The sequence below is a fragment of the Equus quagga genome, chromosome 3 (genome assembly GCF_021613505.1).
Source record: "Equus quagga isolate Etosha38 chromosome 3, UCLA_HA_Equagga_1.0, whole genome shotgun sequence".
NCBI lineage: Eukaryota > Metazoa > Chordata > Mammalia > Perissodactyla > Equidae > Equus > Equus quagga.
In genome coordinates, this window is record NC_060269.1 from 94244311 (window position 1) to 94265417 (window position 21107).

The following is a 21107-nucleotide window of genomic DNA, read 5'->3' on the forward strand; positions in this document are numbered from 1 at the left end:
GATAGATAGATAGATAGATAGATAGATAGATAGATAGATAGATAGATCTATACATAATATATATAGTTCTCTATACTCATTTACAAAAGCCTTATTTTTTCTAAACACTGTAGCAGCAAAGAGAGCTTTGCAAAATCAAGGAATAACAGCCACACAAAGCAATGCTCCTACACAAGACCCAGTTTTAGCTGTGCCATCTTAACCTCATTCATACCGTTTGAAAACATGAGATTTTGACACTGAGCAAAAGTGCACTCTGCAGACAACATCTTCAATATCTTCTTCGGCATAGCCAACTAACATGTCGGCTTGGCTGTTGACATAAGTCCAAAGGAAAGATAAGGTCATAAAGCATTTGCCAGGCTTACTGACAGAACAAAAAAAATAATTTTTCTTCATATAACTTGTTCCAGTTAGGAAGTTATAGATCCAGAATACTAACTATCTGGGAATGTTCAGTGCATATTATAATTACATCCTCTACTTTGAGGAGAACAAACCTGCAGAATTCAATATTCATTTCCTCCCTCACACACATAAATTAGTTCTCCTTTCAGCCTCATAGACAGGCAAGGCAAGCAGACCTCTTCCTCCACGCCCCCCTATTCAATCGGATGTGGGCACCAGGGCATTACCACCTCCCACTTTCTTTTTCAGAGTCTTCAAGCACTATCTTCTCGGACACGACATTATCTGGTGCTTGGATTAAATTAGTACAGAGGAAAAGAAAGGGGATTAATGGTCCTCTCCCTCCCTTTCACAAGCTAATTTGTGGGGAAAAGAACAGGGGAAAAGCATTCCAACCCTCTTTAGGAAAACATATTTCAGGCTTGTCTCCCTGACTGGCTGGCAAGGCTGGGCAGAGATCCAAAGGCTAATTTGAAGGGATGGCTTTGGGGAGGTCATGGATGAAATAGTCCCCCAAATGCTGGCTGTAATAAGCCCATGTAAAACTCTCAAATAACCTGGAGTCAGCCAAAAGGCTCAAAGGTTTTCCTCACTCCAGGAAAGATGTCAGGACTTGTCCTGACTTGTTGGAATACCAGTTGTATAAGATGCTGCCTACTTTGGAAGCAAAGGAGGTCCCCTAGCAAGGCAAGCCTGCTTCCTTAAAGGGTGGCCTCCTCATGCCTCCCTGGGCTCAAACCATCCTTGACTTTCTTTTGTTTCAACGCTGCGACAATGTCACTTCAGCTGATTCCCCTCCTGTCACACTCATCCCATGCTAAAGCCTCTTCTAAATCTCTCTCTTAAGGGAAAGATTTCACTTTAGATCACTGTTGCAAAGTTCTTAAAACACCAGGCTATTTTATAGCTACTGGAGTGAGTCTCCATAACCTGCCCTATGGGATGCCAGCCAGAAGCTAAAGAAAGAGGATTACTGCTATTCAGAGGGAGAGGAAAGTGCTCTGGAAACTGCTTCCCGGGAAAGCTGGAAGGACAAAAAAAGGCTCCAACATTCAGGAAAAACCTAGTGATGCGAGTGCCAAGGTGAGACTCAGACCAAACCCAGACAAGAGTTAACCCACTCAAGAAAATGAATACTATTAAGAAGGATTTGGCAAGAATCTAGGGGAAGTGAAGAAAGAAAGGAAAGAACAGCAAGACAAGAAACATGATCATTTTAACTTTAGACTAAGATTAAAATTAGAAGATTTTGTCTTGACAAAAAAATCATTCCTCTATCTCTATTTGAAGAAGCAGATCATTAGAGATTTTTGCCATCAAACTATAGTTCCTGAAATTCAGCCTTTTTCTCCATTTACATCAAGTACCAGAAATACAATTATAACATTTTCTGAGGAAGTACATTTTGAAAGTTGCATATGGCTAAACGATGCATGGACATGTTCTTACCCAGTTTAGAGCTTTCCTCGTGTTGTATTACAGCAAAAGGGTGAACTGCAATGGAGGAGGGGAGAAGGAGAGCTTTCCGAACTCTCCCAGAAAAAGGAGGAGGCCAAGTGGATTTCTCACTAACCCATCCAGCAGATCTGTGGTCCTAGAACTGCCCAGTCACACAGCTAGTTGGTCAATGACCAACATGCCCTTAGGACAATGGATACGCTGGACAAGGGATTTACTCATTGTTTGAATCCTTGGGTCATTGATATTTATTGAGTACCTACTGTGGGAAAAGTTCAGTGCTAAATGCCAGGTTAGGTGGGCGGCAAGGAAGATCACTACAAAGATACAAAAAATATTATCAACGTTCTCAGGCATCTTAAATCAAGATGAGAAGCTTGCACATGTGCACAAATATAACATGAGAAAGCAAATGATAAGTGTCATTAGAGTGGTCCATGCAAAGATTTACTGAACCCTGATTTCCCATGTACCTCTTACTTGAGATGTCTGTTTTTCCCCAGATCTTGACTTTAGATGCCCCTTCACTTGAAAGATTCAGCTTGGTGTTTTTGACCTTGAAACACACACCTATCCCAAACATTATGAACTGGCATTCTCTCCATCACCAACCTGCCCTGCAGCACTTTCCATTTCACAGGGGACCCTTTTCTGTGGGTGCAAAGTTTACACCACCCTATATAACATGGATTGAATTGAGCAGTACAGGGTGAAACGGGGTATGAAGACAATCTCAACATAGATCCTCCTTGGGTGTCTTTCAGCAACACATTGTGCAGAAGTAAAAAAGAGCTTCCTCGGGTAATTAGGAGAGAGCAGCTCGAGTGAGATGATCCTGTCCCATGGGGAAGTGCATTGTACTCTCTGAGTTTTAGGTAAACACACTGAATAGCAGCCTAGAGTGGATATATCAAATCCCGCTAACCAATGCTCTGTCCTGAATGGGTAGAGACACTAACTTGGGGAAAGTCTTGTATCAGGTAGAACATGAGGATTAAAGCAAAGAGCCTCTTTCCATCACATTCAACCTCACCTGCTGCCTCAGGGTAAGATTTATGTATGGGTGGAGATGAATTGTATCCATTTTATTTTCATAATTTCTATTATAAACCTTGCAATGGTACTTTTTAATCAGTATTTAATATCTCTAAATTAATCCTAAAGGTTCTGGAAGGAGAAAGTATAATAAAAGAACTTTAGGATTAATTTCTAGTACTGTGGTTCTAAATGGGAGTAGAGGAGCATTTTGCCTCTTAGCGGAAATTTGATCATGCCTGCAGACATTTCTGGTTGTCAGGACATGGGGGTGCTACTAGCATCTAGTGGATAGAGGCCAGGGATGCTGCTAAATATCCTACAATGCATAGGACGGCCCCCATAACAAAGCCTACAATGTCAATAGTGCTGAGGTTTACAAACTCTACTCTAATGGAAAGAGCCCTGAATCAGGAGTAAGACCAGGGTTCTAGGTCAGGGTGTACCACTTATTAGTAATACGACATTGGGCAAGTACCTGAAGCTCTTTGCAATTCAACTTTTTCATCTTTAACATAGAAGTAATAACATCTGCTCTACTCACCCACTCAGGATTGTTTGTAACTATCAAGTGAAAAAGTGGACGTGGTATACAAAGGCAAAGTGGTACTTTTATTATTCAGCATCACAACATCCTCGTCATCAACATCCTTAGACTACTCTTTATAGAGACACAAATTCAACCTACAAATATTTATGTAGGGCCTATGGAAGAAATAGGACAGTTTTAATCTTATTCAGGAAATCTAAATGCCCATGGAAAGTCAAATGAGCACCTGAAGGTGCTTCAAAGCCCAGACAAAGAAAACAAAACCTCTCTTGTCAACACAAATTTAGCATTCAGCTTTCCCTTGTCAATGATCTACAGATGCAGAGTCAACCGTGCGTCAGAAAACACTTACCCCATGGATTTTCTCTTCATGATGGCAAGATCCAGGAGTCCTCGCCACACACTCAGGGCAGCATTGGTTGGCGGCTATTTGAAGCACTTCTCCCTGAGCATTTAAAGACAGCTCAGTGTAAAACAGCAGCAGCAAATAGTCACAATGGCTCATCGGATACCAGCTCATCTCAGATTCACTCAATCTCGTAAGTTTCCACGAGTGACAAGAGACAGGATAAACTGAGTAAACTAACAAAAAGGATTCCCTCTGTCAAGATGAGCTCTCAATGATAAAATGCACCCCCTTGTAAAAGTAATTTCCTTGAGAATTGTCTACATCTTTTTACATGTAATGAAGCGAAGAATTTTATTCACTAGAAATGCTCTATCTGAGAAACTTTGAGTAGGGCGTGGCCCCAGAGCTGGCAGGTCACTAGCAAGCTGATAGATAACTATATCTATAGCCGGTGGGGGAGAGCTGATGCTCGCTTTTATCTGAGATGCAGAGTAGCAAGGTGCATGGGGTGGCAGACTAAAGGACAAAGCTGGAGAGGAAACAGCATTGTTGTAGAGGTATCTCATGGACTGTGGGGAGCTGGTAGAATGCCTGGGCTCCAGTAAAGAACTGCATTGTTTTCCAAGGCTTCTGTAACTGCAAATGTGTTTCCTATCAAGATATGATACTATCAAGAGAACGTGATATCCCAGGATTTATAGGGAAGTTGTCATATTAACTAACCATCCATTTGCCACTGTGAAGAACCCATTTATCTAAGAGTTATTAAAACCATGGAGCAAAGAACATACAATTGTCTTTGGGGCTGGGTGATTCTCCAGTTAGATCCTCTGACTCATCTTGCTCCATCACTATATATCTTAGCGCTTCCTCAAGTCTAGAGATGTGGCAGAACAGGCAATGACTATTTTGACCAAAAATGGTAGGACACCCTGCATTAGCCAGGAAATCATGACTTGTCCACAGAATAAAAGTCTCCAAAGAATTCAGCCAATAGAATGAAAAAGAAATTTGTGTGTGTGTGTGTACTAATGTTTCTCTGTTATTTGGGGCTGCTTCCTTTAAAAAAATTATACCTATAAGAGAATTCTAATTTTACATAACTGCACCCACAAAAGTGGGTGAGAAACAGGACTAAGATTTTACAATTGTTAATCCACTAAACAGATAAATATACCAGTAACAGGGATCACCAAATTCTTCCTATTTGCTTGATAAAGGATAAAATATATGATATGGGATTTTATTAAATTGTACATATTAAGCAACATTAATGATTTTTCAGAAAAATGCCCTCTGAACCCCAAGAGGGAACTATTCTTGTCTAATTTCCACTAAGATAGTAAATGTAGAAACTACATTAGCCTAATTTCCACTAAGAATTTCATACACTTGGAAAAAGAGATAATCCAAATGTTGTTTATAGTCTAACATGGACGCAGGGACCAAGAGAGAAAGGCAGGCAAAATGGAAGACTTCGAGGGATATTTTATGCTCCCAAATTAACTTTCTTTGTCTTATATAAAAACTAATTTTCAGATTTGGCCCTCAAAACTCATTCATAAACATAATATCATTTATCTGTGGTGGCAATGGCAGTGAGGGGGTCCTCATCTTGAGTCCATATACTGAACTTCTGGTAGAACATGAAAGAAGTGATTTGAAGCTAAAGAAAGAGCAAAGAATTTGTACATGGGTGCTCAGAGAGGGCGAGACAGGGAGCTCTTGCAACCAAATCATGTGACTTTGCATAGCCTCGTGAGCCGTGGGCTACGCAGAACACAAAAGCCTACCACCCCTCCAGGCTTTGCACTGGAGAACACTGCATTGGGGTGGGGACCTTTGCATTGGAGAAGTGGCCACATGAGCAAGAGACATCAATGAAAGACTGTCAGGGAGCTGGGCAAGATTACTTGCCTAGGATCTAGAAGAACCAACTAATAATAATAATTATGACAATTTGATACTTATACCTAACACTTATTAAGTACTTATAATAGCCAGGTACTCTTCTATGTATATGTGTCTCTATGTACATATGTGTATATATATATGTAGATATGTGTGTATAAATATATGTAATTTAATTCTCACAACTCGATTAGTTAATAATTAATTATTATCTGCATTGAGGTTTGTAGTCGAAAGCCCACCATGTAATACAGTGTTTATTGGCATGGCATTCTCCTCTATGTATATATGTTCTCCAGAAATCCTGAAGAAGGGATTGGTTCTGACAAGACCGGGCTAAACAGTCAAGGTTCTAAATGCCTCTCTTCTCTTTCTCTCAATCTTTTCGCTGTTCTGTCTCTCTTTCTGTCTCTATTTATCTAGCCATCCAGCTGGCTATGCATATAGGATATGCATATATGGATATGCATATAGAATCCATTATATATCATTGTAGGATGAATAGATAGACAGATAGATAGATAGACAGATAGATAGACAGACAGACGCAAGTATCTATCAGAATTGCCATTGATACTAGGTTATTTCCAGGTAATCCATGAGCAAAACATAAATTGTAAAAGGGCTTTTAAAAGTTTTTAAAAAATGATATCAGCCCAAGTTATTATAAATAATAATAATAATTTGTTTAGGGTATAATGGTGGTTCATTAACTTGTGCCATGAACTAATGTAAGTGTACCACAGCAGGTTTGAATAACAACCCATGCTGCTGTGAAATGCAAAGGAAAACTTAAAAGCAACATGATGGAGTAGAAATTACACAGGGGCATGAGCCAGGGACTAAGCTTCTTGTCATGGCTGTGCCACTTACTAGCTCGGTGTCTTTGAGCAAGTGACTAAACCACCAGAAGTCTGTTTCTTTGTCTATAAAAATGAGAAAGCCTGACTAAGGAATTCTGGAGGCCTCTATCATTCTATGATCTATTTCAATACTTAAAATAAAGAACCCAAGGGGCTGGCCGCGTGGCCGAGTGGTTAAGTCTGTGCGCTCCGCTGCAGGTGGCCCAGTGTTTCGTTGGTTCGAATCCTGGGCACGGACATGGCACTGCTCATCAAACCACGCTGAGGCAGCATCCCACATGCTACAACTAGAAGGACCCACAACGAAGAATATACAACTATGTACTGGGGGGCTTTGGGGAGAAAAAGGAAAAAAAAATAAATAAAAAATCTTTAAAAAAAAAATAAATAAAGAACCCAAATACTCTGTGGTATACTCACATGATCTTGGAGTTGAAAGTTTCTTATGGTCGGATCATCTGTTCCAACCCTCTCATTTTACAGATAAGCAACTTCCTTAGAGAGTTCATGCTCTCCGACTGCATCATTCTTCCTTATTACTACCATTCACCAATTTGCTGATCAGTCCTTCACACTCACTCACTAAAGACTTGGCACCTGGGTCTCAGCTTCTTTTCTACCCTATGTCTAGACATAATTCTCGACAACTTCAATGTCCACAAAAGTAGACAGTCTAACATTCTATCCTTGATCACCTCAATTCACACAATCTCCATGTCTACTTCACTTGAGCTCCTGTGGCCATGGTCAACCTTGGGACCTGTCCATACTCCCTCCCACTTATTCTATACCAGAAACCTTCAACTCTGAATCTGAGCCTTCTAGCCTTTAGTGCTCTCTCACCCTCACTCCCACTCATCTTTTCATCTCCTTCAGAGATGCTTGAGTACTTCTTTTCCTTGCAATCATTCAGCCTCCACTGGCCTCATTTTCCTATTCATGTTAGCCTCAATGCCCAACACTTCCTGCATCTCTATTACTTCTATTAATATGGCAGAATCCCAATCCTGGATCTATTTCACAATTTGCCTTATCTTCTTTTATACCTGGCTGATAAGCATTGCTGAGAAAATCATTCTACCACGCAGCTTGGTACTCCCACAGGTTCATGGTCTCCTGTTCTTGTGGGCTCTCAACACCATCCACAAATGCTTTACCTTGACCTTGGTCAGTCCCTTTCTCCCCTCAGTGACATCTCCTAACATTCACTACTTTCTTCCATCCCCCAACCAAACCTTAAAGTCTTCACAAAGTAAGCTCATTAGGTATGAGCTACTTCAGTACCCTGTCCCTTTTCTTACTCACAAATTTAACTATATTTGTATCCATCCATGGCTCTTTCTTTCTACTGTTAAGAATGAAGTTCTTCTCCCCACCCTATGCTCTAGATCCCACACACTCTGTTCTCCAAAAACCATTCCTTCTAATTTGTTCATTCTGTTTCTCTGTCTCTCCTCCTACCCTACCCCCCATATCTTCAACTTCTCTGTCTTCTAGGTCATTCCTCTTTCCCTCCTAAGGTGATCATGTCTCTCTCATGCTAATATCAAAAACCAGAACCAAAACAAAACCTTCTCCAGTCTCTTGTTTGGCCATTCTACAAATATGGACTGAGCGTCCTCTATGTGCCACACACTGTGCTGTTTGATGGGGCTGCAATAGCGAAGAAGACAAGGTTCCTGCTCTCAAAAAGCTAAGAGCCTAGAGGAAGAAGCAGAAAAACACACGAGCATTTGCAGTCTGCACAAGGGCCATGATAAGGGTAAGCTCAAAGCACCATGGCAGTACACAGGAGGCTCGATGGCTGGGGATGGAACATTCAAAGAAACTTCACAGATGTAGTGGCATCTGCCTAATGTCCCACTTCTCTCCTTCCATCCTCAGTGAATCTCCCTGAAAGAATAGCCTTCTCTTTGGCTCCCTTTCCCCACTTCCTATCTACTTCTCAAACCTCTGCAATACAGCTTCCACTCCTGCCACCCCATTGACATCAACTTCATCGTGGCCACCGGTGGCCTACATGTTGTCAAATCCAGCAGAACATATTAAACTATTTTCCCACTTACTCCCTCACCTGTGAGCAACACTGGATACAAAATCCTGGAAACTCTCTACTTTCCTGGCTACCATAATACTGCTCTCTTATCTGGCCAATTCTTACCTCTTACATCTCTGACTATGTCTTCTTAACCTTCCTAAGTCCCCTCTTATGTACACCTCCCATAAATGACCATGTTCCCAAATTCCATCCTTGATCTTGTATTCTTTCTTCTCCAAATATCTGGATGAGCTCATTAATTCTAAAGGTTTGCACTACTGGCTATATGCTAATGATACCCACATTATATCTCGAACCTTGTCTTCTCCTCTGAGTTTTAGACTCATATATCCAGCTGCCTTTTTGACATATCCACCTGGCTCTTCCATGAACACTTCAAACTCAACGTTCTTCAAAGTGAAATCATCATTTTCCTCCCAGATGGAATGCTTTTCCTCATTCCCCTATATTCTCAATATCCTTTGGTGGCTCAGCTAACCAACTAGTCATCAAGCCATAAATATGAAAGTCATCTCTCCTTGTCCTCTCCCTCACCCGCCTACCTTCATCCAGTTCTATTGATTTATCCCCTAAATATTTCTTGAGCCTGACCTTTCCTCTTGATCCCTACATTACCAGTGCTGTGATTTAGTTCTCATCCTCTCATTTGGATTATTCTCGCAGCCTCTGAACTGATCCACTCATTTCTAATATTATGCATTATCTTTGAAAAATCAGAGTGATTCTTTCTAAGAGAAAAGCTGGCCATTCTACCCCTATGCCTGAAAACTTCATTAGTATTCTATCATTTTAAAAATAAAATTCCAAGCTCCATAGTACAGCATAGAAGGCTCTCCATAACCTTGAACTTACCATCTCTCTAGCCTCATCTCTCATTCGTTCATTCAATCTGTCAAAAAATATTTATTGAGTGCCTACCATGTGTCAGCTGCTATTGTAGGCGCTAAGGATACACAGTGAATAAAAGAGACAGTAAACAAGGAATACCAGTAAAATATAGAGTATGTCAGATAGCAGTTAGTGCCAAGAAGAAAAATAAAGCATGGAAGAGGGAGAGGGAATGTGTGATGGGGGTGAAGATTTGCAATTTTAAATAGAATGGCATTCGGGAAAGACTTAAAAGAAGAAAAGGATCAAGCCATATATATATTTGGAGGAAAAACAAATCTCAGAGGGAACAGCAGAGTGAAAATGCCTTAATGGCAGAAGTGTGCCTGGCATATCCAGGGAACAGCAAGCAGGCCTGGTATCTAAAGCAGGGCGAGGAAGGGAGAGAATGGGCAATTAACTAGAGGGGTACAGTAGTACCTTAAAGGACAGTGCGAGGAGTTACTCGAAGTGAGAAGAGGATCCATTGGAAGCCACTAGACAGATTTAACGAGAGAAGCAATATGATCTGACTTAAATTTTAATAGGATCACCCTGGCTGCTGTATCAAGATTACAGCGAAAAAGGCAAGTACAGAAACAGTGAAAGAAGTTAAGAGGTGACTGTGAGAATGCAGGTAAAAGATGATAATAGGTGGAACCAGAGTAGGAGCAGAGAAGCTGCATATGGAATGTACTGTGTTATGAAGAGCTGGGGGATTTGCTAATGTCCTGGATGTGAGATGCGGGAGCAAGTAGGGAACTCAGGATGACGCTAAGTTTTCTGGCCTGAGCAACTGGAAGAAAAAGAAGGGATTTATTGACGTGAAAAAAATAGGAGAACAAATTGGGAAGGAACAAAAGCACATTTGATATAGAACAAGCGTCAGAAACTTTTTCTGTAAAGGGCCAGATAATAAATATTCAAGCCTCTAGGGGCCACATATGGTCTACGTCACAACTCTACAACTCTGCTGTGGTAGTGTAAAAGCAGCCATAGACAATACACAAACAAATGAGTATGCCTGTGTTTCAATAAAATCTACTTTACAGGCAAAGAAATTTGATTTCATATAATTTTCACATCAAGAAATATTGTTCTCTCTTGATTTTTTCCAACCATTTAAAAATGTAAAAACCATTCTTTGTTCATAGGTCACACAAAAACAAGCAGCAGGCCAGAGTTAGTCTGCTGAGCCCTGGTGGAGAACATATTCACTTTCCAGCAATACAACCAATGCTTTCTAACATTTAACTCAGGGCTTCTTCCCTGATACCACAATTATGCACGTGAAGTGGAGGAGGCATGTCTTCATAGCCCTTATACAATCAGCTCAGATTCTGACATGAATTACTCAGAAAGCTAAATATAGATCTTTTAGGAGTATTTACTCCATAAAATAGAAAGCCCCAAAATATACAATAAAATATTATCAAATTTACCAACAGTTGATGCACACCCAGCTTCTCAGAAATATACCCATGCAGAAACTGAGAAATACCCTTAGAACCTTCACTCCAATGTCAGAAACAAACAGAAACTTATTAGCATTACGAGGCATAAAGGCTCAAGATTAATTATTATGGGGGGAGGGAGAAAACTAGAAAAGAAACTGTGCTTGTGAAATTGACAGAATACTTTTTAAAGAAAATAATTGGTCTTCTCCAGGGAATTTCAAATGTTCAAATTTGAAGCTTAAGCTTTTTTTCTTTTTTTTTTTAATAGACTCATTTTAAAAAGAAAAGAGTCAGCACCTGGAAAAAAATATTCTAACAGAATAGATGTGTAGTCAGAGAAAACTGAAAATTTTAACAGAGGAGAGAGGAGAAAAGATCCTTCATACACGTGGTCAACCACAAGATTTCTTGAGTCAAGCCTCTCCCATGTTCCCAGGGAACCCAGTGACAGCACAATAATACAATCAGTGGCAGAAGGAACAATGTTTTTAGAAAACCAGCTTCAAGAAGTCAATCTTGACTTTCAATCCATTCAATGTCTTGTAAATGCTGTGGTTAGTATCAGTAGTTTTGGCATCTGTCAGACCTGGGAAAATCTCTGGACAGCAGCTTATTAATTGCATAATTATGGTTAAGTTGCTTAAAATTTCTAGGCTTCACTTTCCTCATCTGTAAAGTGAGGATCAAGATACCTACCCCACAAACTATTAAATGGGATAACATTTGTAAACCCTTAACTGAGTGTCTAGTCCAGAGTAAATTCTCAATAAACAACTTAAGATATTCTTAGATATATGTTAAAATTCTCTCCCGCATTTCATAAAGCTTACAATTAGAGATTAGGATAAATGTCAAAGCCAGATGACTGGAAAGATGCAAAAACCCTACCCTTCATTGACTTTACCAATACACGTAGGGTACAGTTAGGATACTATACCTTCTCAAAGGCACACTGAGGGTTTCTGCAAACCACAGGTTTGCAGATAACGATATCACCATGGCAACGGCAGTTCTGGCAAGAATCGAGCTTCCAAATTGTGGCATCCTGCAAAGAAGCATAAGCTCTGAGTTAAAAACTGATCAATCAAGGTATGAGCACACAAAGCAGCACCATCAACAGCCCCACAGCCTGGACAATTAAAAGGCAAAAGAAAGTCAGAGACACACACAGTGCTTGCTGGGCACTGATTAAACCCCGAGAGGCAATAAAAGCAGTATAATCCATTTCACCACAGTCTACCCATGTAGCCAAAGATAAGGGCATGCAGCAGAGAGCTGTCGATACCCAGAGTAAAAACCATCAATTGGCCTGAAACCTCAGGAGGACAAGCTGCTCCCTGACTTGAAGTTTCTGTTTGCTGTTAACTAGCAGAAAGCATCGGAGCATGTTTAAAGGAAAATGACACTTGGACTAGCACTAACCAGCATCCTACAAGCAGCACTTGCCAGGAGACACTATGAGCACCTCAGACTTCACTTTCCAGCTCTTTGATACTAACTACATACTCTAACAGTCATCAGAAAGAAGAAAGGCTTGAGTAAGTAGTTCATCATTTTTAAGACAGATCAACCAACACATTGAGTGGCTATTATGTGCCCAGCTGTACGCTAGGCATATTGGGTACAAATGAAGCAAATGTATGGGCACCATCCCTAAGGATCTCACAAATTATTTTGGATCATGAACACCAGGGTATTAAATAAACATAAATCGACGACACTATGTTAGTTCTCGGTAAATTGGAAAGGAAAGTAATAGTCATAAACAGAAAAGTGAAATTGGGCTCAGCACAGAAAGTTCTTAGAAATTTCTTTCCTATTTCCCATCCTCTATCAAACTGAATCTGTATTTCGATTGTGCCCATTTTGAAGTAACTTGGAACTCAACTATCACATAGATTCCAGAGAGACCTGTTTCTGTCCTTTGAAAGGCTGCTCTGATGACTTTGAACTGCAGCAGTAAAGACACCATAGACTGAACTGAAATCCATTTTCCCAGAGATTTCCTAACCCAAATTCCTATTTTATACAGGTTGATAACAACCATACTGTTTGGCTGAGTTTTTTTTGTTTTGTTTTGTTTTGTTTTTTGAGGAAGATTAGCCCTGAGCTAACTACCGCCAATCTTCCTCTTTTTGCTGAGGAGACTGGCCCTGAGCTAACATCCATGCCCATCTTCCTCTACTTTTATATGTGGGACGCCTACCACAGCATGGCTTGCCAAGCGGTGCCATGTCTGCACCAGGGATCCGAACCAGTGAACCCCGGACCGCCAAGAAGTGGAACGTGTGCACTTAACTGATGCGCCACCAGGCCGACCCCCTGAGTTTTAAACACTAAGCCTCTTTTTAAGAGTGTTGTCCATTTTATTCTCTGGTTTAAAACTCTTCCGTGACTCGTCTTTACCTCTGACACTCACTTCTCTCCTGTCCTTGGCCAATCTCACAGTCCTGAGACTTTCATCCCTCCACTCAAGTTGGTCAAGCCATTGAACAGCCCCACCTCCCTTATCTGGTCTCACACATCACCATCCTTCGGGGATCACCCCCTCTTCCTTGACTTCCGCCAGAGACAGTTGCAAACCAAAATGATTCTTTTAAGCCTCAGTCTCAAAGACCAATCATTTCCTAACCCTTAACCCTACAGGCTGCACCCCCAACTCAGGTGTGGCTCTTCACCACTTCTCTGTTACCCCACTGTTTCCTGCATACATTGTCACGCATTATTACACTCATTTACATTTCTGCTGGCCTTGCCAGAGCAGACTGTAAGCCCCTCTAAGAAGGCACTGACCTTAGCCCAGCACACCGTACATCCTTCATAAACCAAGCATTCACATTTCCTACGTTGCTTAGCGAAAGTTTTTTCCTTCTTTTTAAACTTTCTCATTTTTTCCCCTCAGTAAACCAACAGAAGTACTACTAAAACACTTTAGGAGGGAGTAAGAGAAGTTTCTAAGCTCCTGATGGAGTTATGAGAACACCAGTGTTAGACCTGAACTGGCATGAGCTGGGAAACTGGTGGATGCTAGCAACAGATGCTTTCACAAAAAGGCGGAAACCAAATGCGATGGTTAATGTTACCTGTCAACTTGGCTAGGCCATGGTGCCAAGCTGTTTGATCAAACACCAGCCGAGATGTTGCTGTAAAGGTGTTTTGTAGTGTGATTAACATTTACTATCAGTTGACTGAGTAAAGGAGATTACCTTCAATAATATGGATGAAGTCAAAGGCCATAAGAGCAAGAGCTGAGGTTTCCTGGAGAAGAATGAACTCAGCCTCAGGACTGTAGCATAGAAATTCTGCCTGAGTTTCCAGGCTACTAGCCTGTCCCACAAATTTCAAAATTTCAGACTTAAGATTACAACTTCAACTCTTGCCTGAATTTCCAGGCTACTGGCCTGCCCTTTAGATTTCAAACTTGCCAGTCCCCACAAATTCATGAGCCAATTTCTTAAAATAAATCTCTCTTGATATATATTTAAAGACACCCATATGTCTCCTATTGGCTCTGTTTCTCTGGAGGACCACGTCTCACATACCAACACTGGTGCAGATTTACATGGATGTGCACAACATTCCTGAGCAAAAATGAACACATCCTTTCAGGCTGAGAAATGGTAAACGCCTAACCTCTGAGGGAATGTGCTTCAAACCCAAAGTCATTTAAGAAATATAAAATACATCTGAGTTGATTACGTTCCCAGTGGCTATTTCACAAAAATCTGAATCAAAGCAAATGAGGACTAGAATCTGACTTGGAATACCTCTGAATTTCTTTCTCTTTATTGTTATAGCACATTCCTCTAAAATTGGCAATAATGTGCCAACTACAGTCTATTCTTAACCCAAAGAGCAACCACAAGTAGGTGAGAAAAAACAAATTTCATTCTCAAGCACGGTATAATATATGTTCCCTGCTGATTTCAAGAAAACAATATCACTTTCAGGATACAGATTAAATAAAAATGACAACTTCATAAAGCCAGTAGCTACCATTTATTGACCACTTAACCTGACTACTCTCGGAGCAGGAAATGCTGAAAGAAGGTGGCATTTGTGGTACTGGAGAAGCGTGCCCTACTTCGCTTTCCCAGCCTCTGCCATCATCCTAGAGTGCTGGGCCCAGCAGAGAGGGAAGTGACGCCACATCAACGCTATGCAAAGCACTTCCGTGCATGATGACCCTATGGAGCTGGCGCTATTCTCATTATGACTATTCCCATTTTACAGATGAGGAAAGAGGATTCGAGAGATTGAGCAATTTTCCCAAGTTCCCAAAGCTCTATGCCATCTAACCACTCAGGCTCTGGAGCCAGGCTGCCTGGGCTTGAATGCTGGTGTCACCATGTTTTAACTGTCTGTTACCAAGCTAAGGTGTCGGTGTCCCACGTTCCTCATCAGTAAAGCAGAGATGACAAAGTACTTAACTCAGAAGGTTACTGAAAGGATCAAATGAGAGGATGTATTTAAAGAGATCTGAACAGTGCCTGAAACTTACTAAGGGCCTATTAAATGTAACTTATTTTATTCCAAATGCTTCCTACGATGTCGTAGGCATTTAGTAAATATCTTCCTTTTCTCAGAGTAAACACTGTCCAATAAGAACCTTGATTTTCCCATCTTCCCACTCAAGCCTACACAGGTAAAACAGAGAGAAATTACAGTCATGCATCACTTAATGACGGGGATACATTCTGAAAAATGCGTCATTAGGCGATTTCATCATTATGCGAACATCGTAGAGTGTACTTACACAAACCTAGATGGTATAGCCTACCACACACCTAGGTTATATGGTACTAATCTTATGGAATCACCGCAGTATACGTGGTCCATTGTTGAGTGAAATGTCTTTATGCAGCGTGTGACTGTATTAATTATGACCCTAGCACTGAAAGACCCCAGGACATTGCAGTAGAAGGGAGGAATGAATCCATAGATTGCCTTTTCCAGACTACTAGGTAATTCAAAAAGCCTGTCTCGCTAAGCTGACATATCCATGAACCCGTGACTTCCTTTCACTCAGACAGCAGATGGCCACACCGGCTCCATGTGCTCCCTGCAGCTCAGCATGGCTCTAAGGTGCCGGCCATCTTGACTCTCTCCAGATGTGGCATTCTTACACCAGGTGTTGAGTTCTTCTCCACATCTCAATTATTTCCTCAGTGACCCCAGACTCCAAAACAGTCCATTATACTTTTTAGCAACTCTCAATCACTGGGCTTGGCTTATTGAACTCTAAACAGGATCTTCTCAAAACACGGAATAATTTTTCACTTTCATTCATAGAACCATAAGTTTTCTTTATGTTATTTCAAAGTTAAATTTAAGTGGGCCCAGGAAGCCTTCTGAATTTGTTCACATATCTGTCTTCCCACCAGATTACGACTCTTCAAGGAAAGAGAGCTTGTTTTATTTTTCTTTGCACATCTCCATTACCTAGCCCAGTTCCTGAGGGTGGGCTGAATTCATTCATGAACAACCCTGAGAACTTGCTTATCCCTCAAGAAAATATCTACCCATGTGAATCGAGATATTCTAGGTAGGATGCAAGATCTTGACAAAACAGTGTTTAAGAGACGTCACTACAAAATCACCATAATGTTGAAGGTTATTACTTCAATGGAATCAAACTATGTTTGAAGAAAAATTTTCCTCATCTAGGCATCGGACTGTCAAAAAAGTCCTCATATTAATTCTTAATAGAGAAAATAATTTATGATTAATTTTTAATAAAATGAACACTTTACCAAGGCCTGGATAGATGGCCATATATTTTCCAGGTCTAAGACTTTATGAATCAATTTCTATGGTCCCATAAAATTGCTTTATGAAGGTGGGGATACTAGAGTTCCTCAATAGCTAAAACTTTGGATAAAGCCATAAAGGCCAAAGAAACAACATTGTAAAGGAAGTTTTATGGATATTCCATGTTACTATTGCAATTCTGTCACTTTATAATCCTCTTTTCCAATCCAACACACTCTGTAAAAGAAACACTCAAAATAGTTTTTCTCTAGAATATAGATTAAAGGATTAGATTACGAGAAACCTAAAAAGTAATCAAAATATGATCTGTTTAAACAGATTTTAATATTTTTAATAACATATGAATAAAATATTCTTGTAGATAATATAGTGCCTCCATCCCCAAATATCTTAAAGTAACAGCGAGGTACCTCAAGAGAAAAACCTTATTTCACTTGGTTAAGTATTTATTGAACATTTGATTGGTGTTAAAAGTAAACAATGAATATATCCCTCATCAGTATTCAAATTCCTGGGGGGAAATTATTTGTAGTATTCTATAAGAGCAGCATATCAACTGTCAATGTAAATTTTCTTTCATCTGAATGGTATAATAACCCTGCTTTAATTATTGATTAATTCGTCTCATTTTAAATCCCTTTGGTTTCTTAAACCAAAAATGAGAAAGAAGGAATAAAACTTGCCCAAAGCTGTGCTTTCCAGTTACAAAAGAGTATGTAGAATATAACGCCTTTTTGTAAAGAAAATATAATGACATACATGAAACAAAGTGCAGAATTACACAAACCACTAAGCGAAGGCTGGTCATTCCTGGGTGTGGATTCTAGGTGATTTTTTGGTTTTTCTTTAATCCCTATCCAAATTTTCTACTTTTTCAATATCAAAATATATGACTTAAGTGATCTCACTTTTTTTAGCATATTAAAATTTTCTAGAAAAGCTTGACCAGTAAAATGGTTGTGTGCACTTCTCATTTATTCAATAAAACATATTTCTTTAAAAGAAGTATTTTCGCAAAAACCTCAGATTCCCAAAGCCATCTGTAGGTAATTCAGTGCTGGGATAGAGAGCTGATGAGAACTTCTCAGGTAGGAAGACATGGGCCAGGACCCCAGCTTCCCTGGAGTGGATGACTGTGGGCAGCTTTAGGCCTCAGGGCCCAGTGTACTTGCATCCTTGAAAACGGTACAATGCTCTCCCTTTTTTGAGTTTCTTTTCCTAGTTCTGATGGATCTTCTGGCATCAAGAATTACTGATTCTTCTGTTCTTGTGTTGGGCCCTTGGGAGACTGAAAGCTCCTTGAGTCAAACGGAAGGGCCCAGCTGGAGACTGTGTGGTGAGGGTCTAAGTTTGGGGCTGACAAATGAGAGCTGTTGGAACCACCCTGGAGGATGTGGCTGGTGAGATCTCTCCAAGTACTTTCCGGGGAGCAGAGCTTGGTACCTGAAGAAGCCAGGCTCCAGGGGTCAGAATCCACCAAATGGCTTCTGGGCAGGATTGTCATAGCTTGATGGCACCTGGTCATGCTTCTCTCTTGCTTAAACAGTTCCGTTGTCCACTTACTTCTCTCTCTGACTTCATTTCCTACCCTCTCTCCCAAAACACTTTTTCCCAGCTCTAGCTACTCTGATTTTCTTGCTGTTCCTGAAACTACCAAGTTCGTTCCTAGCTTAGGGCTTTGGAATGTGCCCTTTCCTCTGGTTGGAATGTTCTTCCCCCAAATATCAACATGGCTTATTCTTTCACTTCATTCAAGTGGCTGTTCAAAACCACCTCCTCAGACAGTCTTTTGCCATCTATTCTCTACCCTGTTTTCTTGCTAGCGCTCGCCACCTGACATTATAGTATACACCTGCTTATTTATGGACTTTCTCTTCCCCACTAGCACATAAGATCCAGGAAAGCAGGAATTTGGTTTGCTCTGTTCATTGCTGTGTCCCTCATGCCTAAAACAGTGCTCACACATAGTAGGTGACACTTATGTGACCTTTTAAAGTTACTTTTAAAATATAAGGTAAAAAGGAAAATATTGTGCCCTTTTTCCTGCCAACCACAGGGAGATGGAATCTGAGCTTTGCAGTTGAACTGGCGTGGGAGTATGGAGTTAAATAAAATCACCTACCGAATACATAACAGTGAGTCATTTCTCTAAACTTCCTGAGTTATCCCCAAACCTTCTGCAGACAATAAGAATTTTAAAAATTAACTGTATTCCCCACTTGTCCTTCAAAGTAAGGAAAGGACCACAATACTCAACTGGGCCTCATGTCTTCATTTCTGGAGGTTCATTTGGCTGACAAGCCTGGTTTTCAGGAAAGATAATCCATGAAAAAGGGTTCTTTGACCCTGCTCCAGTTCGGGCACGGAAATAATGGTTCTTGTTTGTCAAGGAACCATAAAGAAACGAATCGATAACTTTCATAAGGTTATTTCAGAGTTCAATGCTTTCCCCAAGTGCCTTTCCTCAGACAGCTTAGATAAACAATACCTTTTTCATCTGCTCTCTTCTTAGAGTTCATGTAAAGCTCCTCAACAAGCCCCAAATAAAAAGGAGCAGAGGAGGACACATTGTTAAGAGAAGATATGAGTCCTTGTATTTACATTAAATTCTCTCCTTTCAGGGGAAGCAAACACAAGTAAATGCCAAATAAAAGAAAAAATAGCAAACTACTTCCTGCTCGAGACCTATGTGAAAGGCTTGCTCCATATAACATTCTTATGGAGTTTCTTATTTTCCACACCAAGGACCTAAGCAGTTTCCCATTTCAGCATCCTAGAGCAATTAGCTTACACCTGATCTCCTCCTCCTGCTGTCTTAAAATGATAAACCTGAAGGCAACAGCTGTAAGAATATCAGCCTGGATACAGAAACAACAGCATGAATCACAGATGAAGATAGTGGCTATATATAACTGAAAACGTCTTTGTTCAGTTGGCTCACAAGAGACCCTGAACAGCATGGCAAGTTAACACCATGTCCTTGTACATATGTCTTCTTAGAATAGTGTGCTACCATGCGCGAAGGCAGGGAAAGGAAAGGCAACCAGCTACTGCCAAGCACCAGTACTTCTCCAGGTCCTCCACGTACTCACCATCGCTGCTCCTCCCAGCACCCTGTGAACAAGGCATCACTACCCTTATTTTATAAATGAGGGAATAGGGTGTGAACAGGCTGAGTGAATTGGCCAGAGCACATCTAGTAATGGGTAAATCTGGCATTCAAACCCATCCTTTTTTTTCTACGCTATACTGTTATCACATATTAGTAACAATGAATGCCTTATATTGTCCAACAGTCTTCCCATTTCAAATCACTCTTACTTCAGCTTTCTCATTTTAATAAGCCAACAAGGGGAGGCACACAAAGGCAGTGCTGCCAAATTTACACAGGAAGAGACTGCGAGGTTAAATGACGCACCTGCCTAACGTCTTCGCAGTGCCTGCAACAGTCCATTCCCACCCTTCTAATCAAACCTCCACATATCCTCCAGGTCTCAGTTGAAATAGCGCTTCCTAGGGAGGTCTCCTCTGCCTCCTTGACTAAGTCACTATTTCCCTGCCTTATGTTCTCAAAGCCAGACTTAGTCCTCCAAGTTCTGTTTAGCACAGAAAAGAAAAAGGAGAAAGAGGGCACCTTCCGGGTTCCAGATTCTTCGGCACAGTCACATCTTTTAGATTTCTTCCTAAAATATTTTGAGACAGATAGCATCATCATCCCCATTTTACAAACGAGAAAACCAAGGTTAAGAGAGGTTAGGTAGTATTCCCAAGGTTTGTAAGTGATGGCACCTATATTTGAAGCAGCGTCTATTTGATTCTGAAGCTTATGTTCTTCCCACCACAGCCACCCCTGTACCACAGCCTTGGTCTATGAACACAAGGTTACATACCACTAACTCAAGGAGCAGTGCCAGTATGGTAGAGTGGGAAAACCTGGCTTCAAATACCAATTCAATTGATTCCTAGCTTTGGGACCTTGGACAAATCTCTTAGCTTTTCTGAGTCTCCATTTCCCAATATATAAACTAAGGATAAGATAGGACCCAATAGGGTGACAATAAAGATGAAATAAACTAATGTCCTTAGCACAGGGACTGGTGCACAGGAAGCACTCAATAAATGTTAGCTATGAGTCTGGTCACCTGCCACAATCCTAATCAGTTGACCATGGCATTTTCTGTGACAGAGGGAGTAGTTGTAGCAGTTAGAGCTTTACAAAATCCCTCCGGGAATCTCCAGCTTCCAGGATTAGGGGAAGTTAACTTTCCTACAGCTCGAATGTTTACAAAATACTCCCCTATAGAGTGCTGTGGAAACTATACTCCTAAGGGAATATGCCAAAAAAAAAAAAAAAATAGAATCTATAAAATAAAATCAA

General features: G+C 40.6%; 1 protein-coding gene across 6 annotated transcripts in view; it reads right to left on the bottom strand.

Annotated features, from left to right (window-relative positions):
- FRAS1 (Fraser extracellular matrix complex subunit 1) overlaps positions 1-21107 on the bottom strand; it is a 419524-nt gene that overhangs the window by 253560 nt on the left and 144857 nt on the right. For all 6 annotated transcript variants that reach the window (XM_046656854.1, XM_046656853.1, XM_046656855.1 and 3 more), the window contains exons 3-4: positions 11895-12002; positions 3804-3896 (exon numbers count right to left, since the gene is read on the bottom strand). In XM_046656854.1, coding sequence (XP_046512810.1) covers positions 3804-3896; positions 11895-12002 — 201 coding nt within the window. The remainder of the gene's footprint in view (positions 1-3803; positions 3897-11894; positions 12003-21107) is intronic.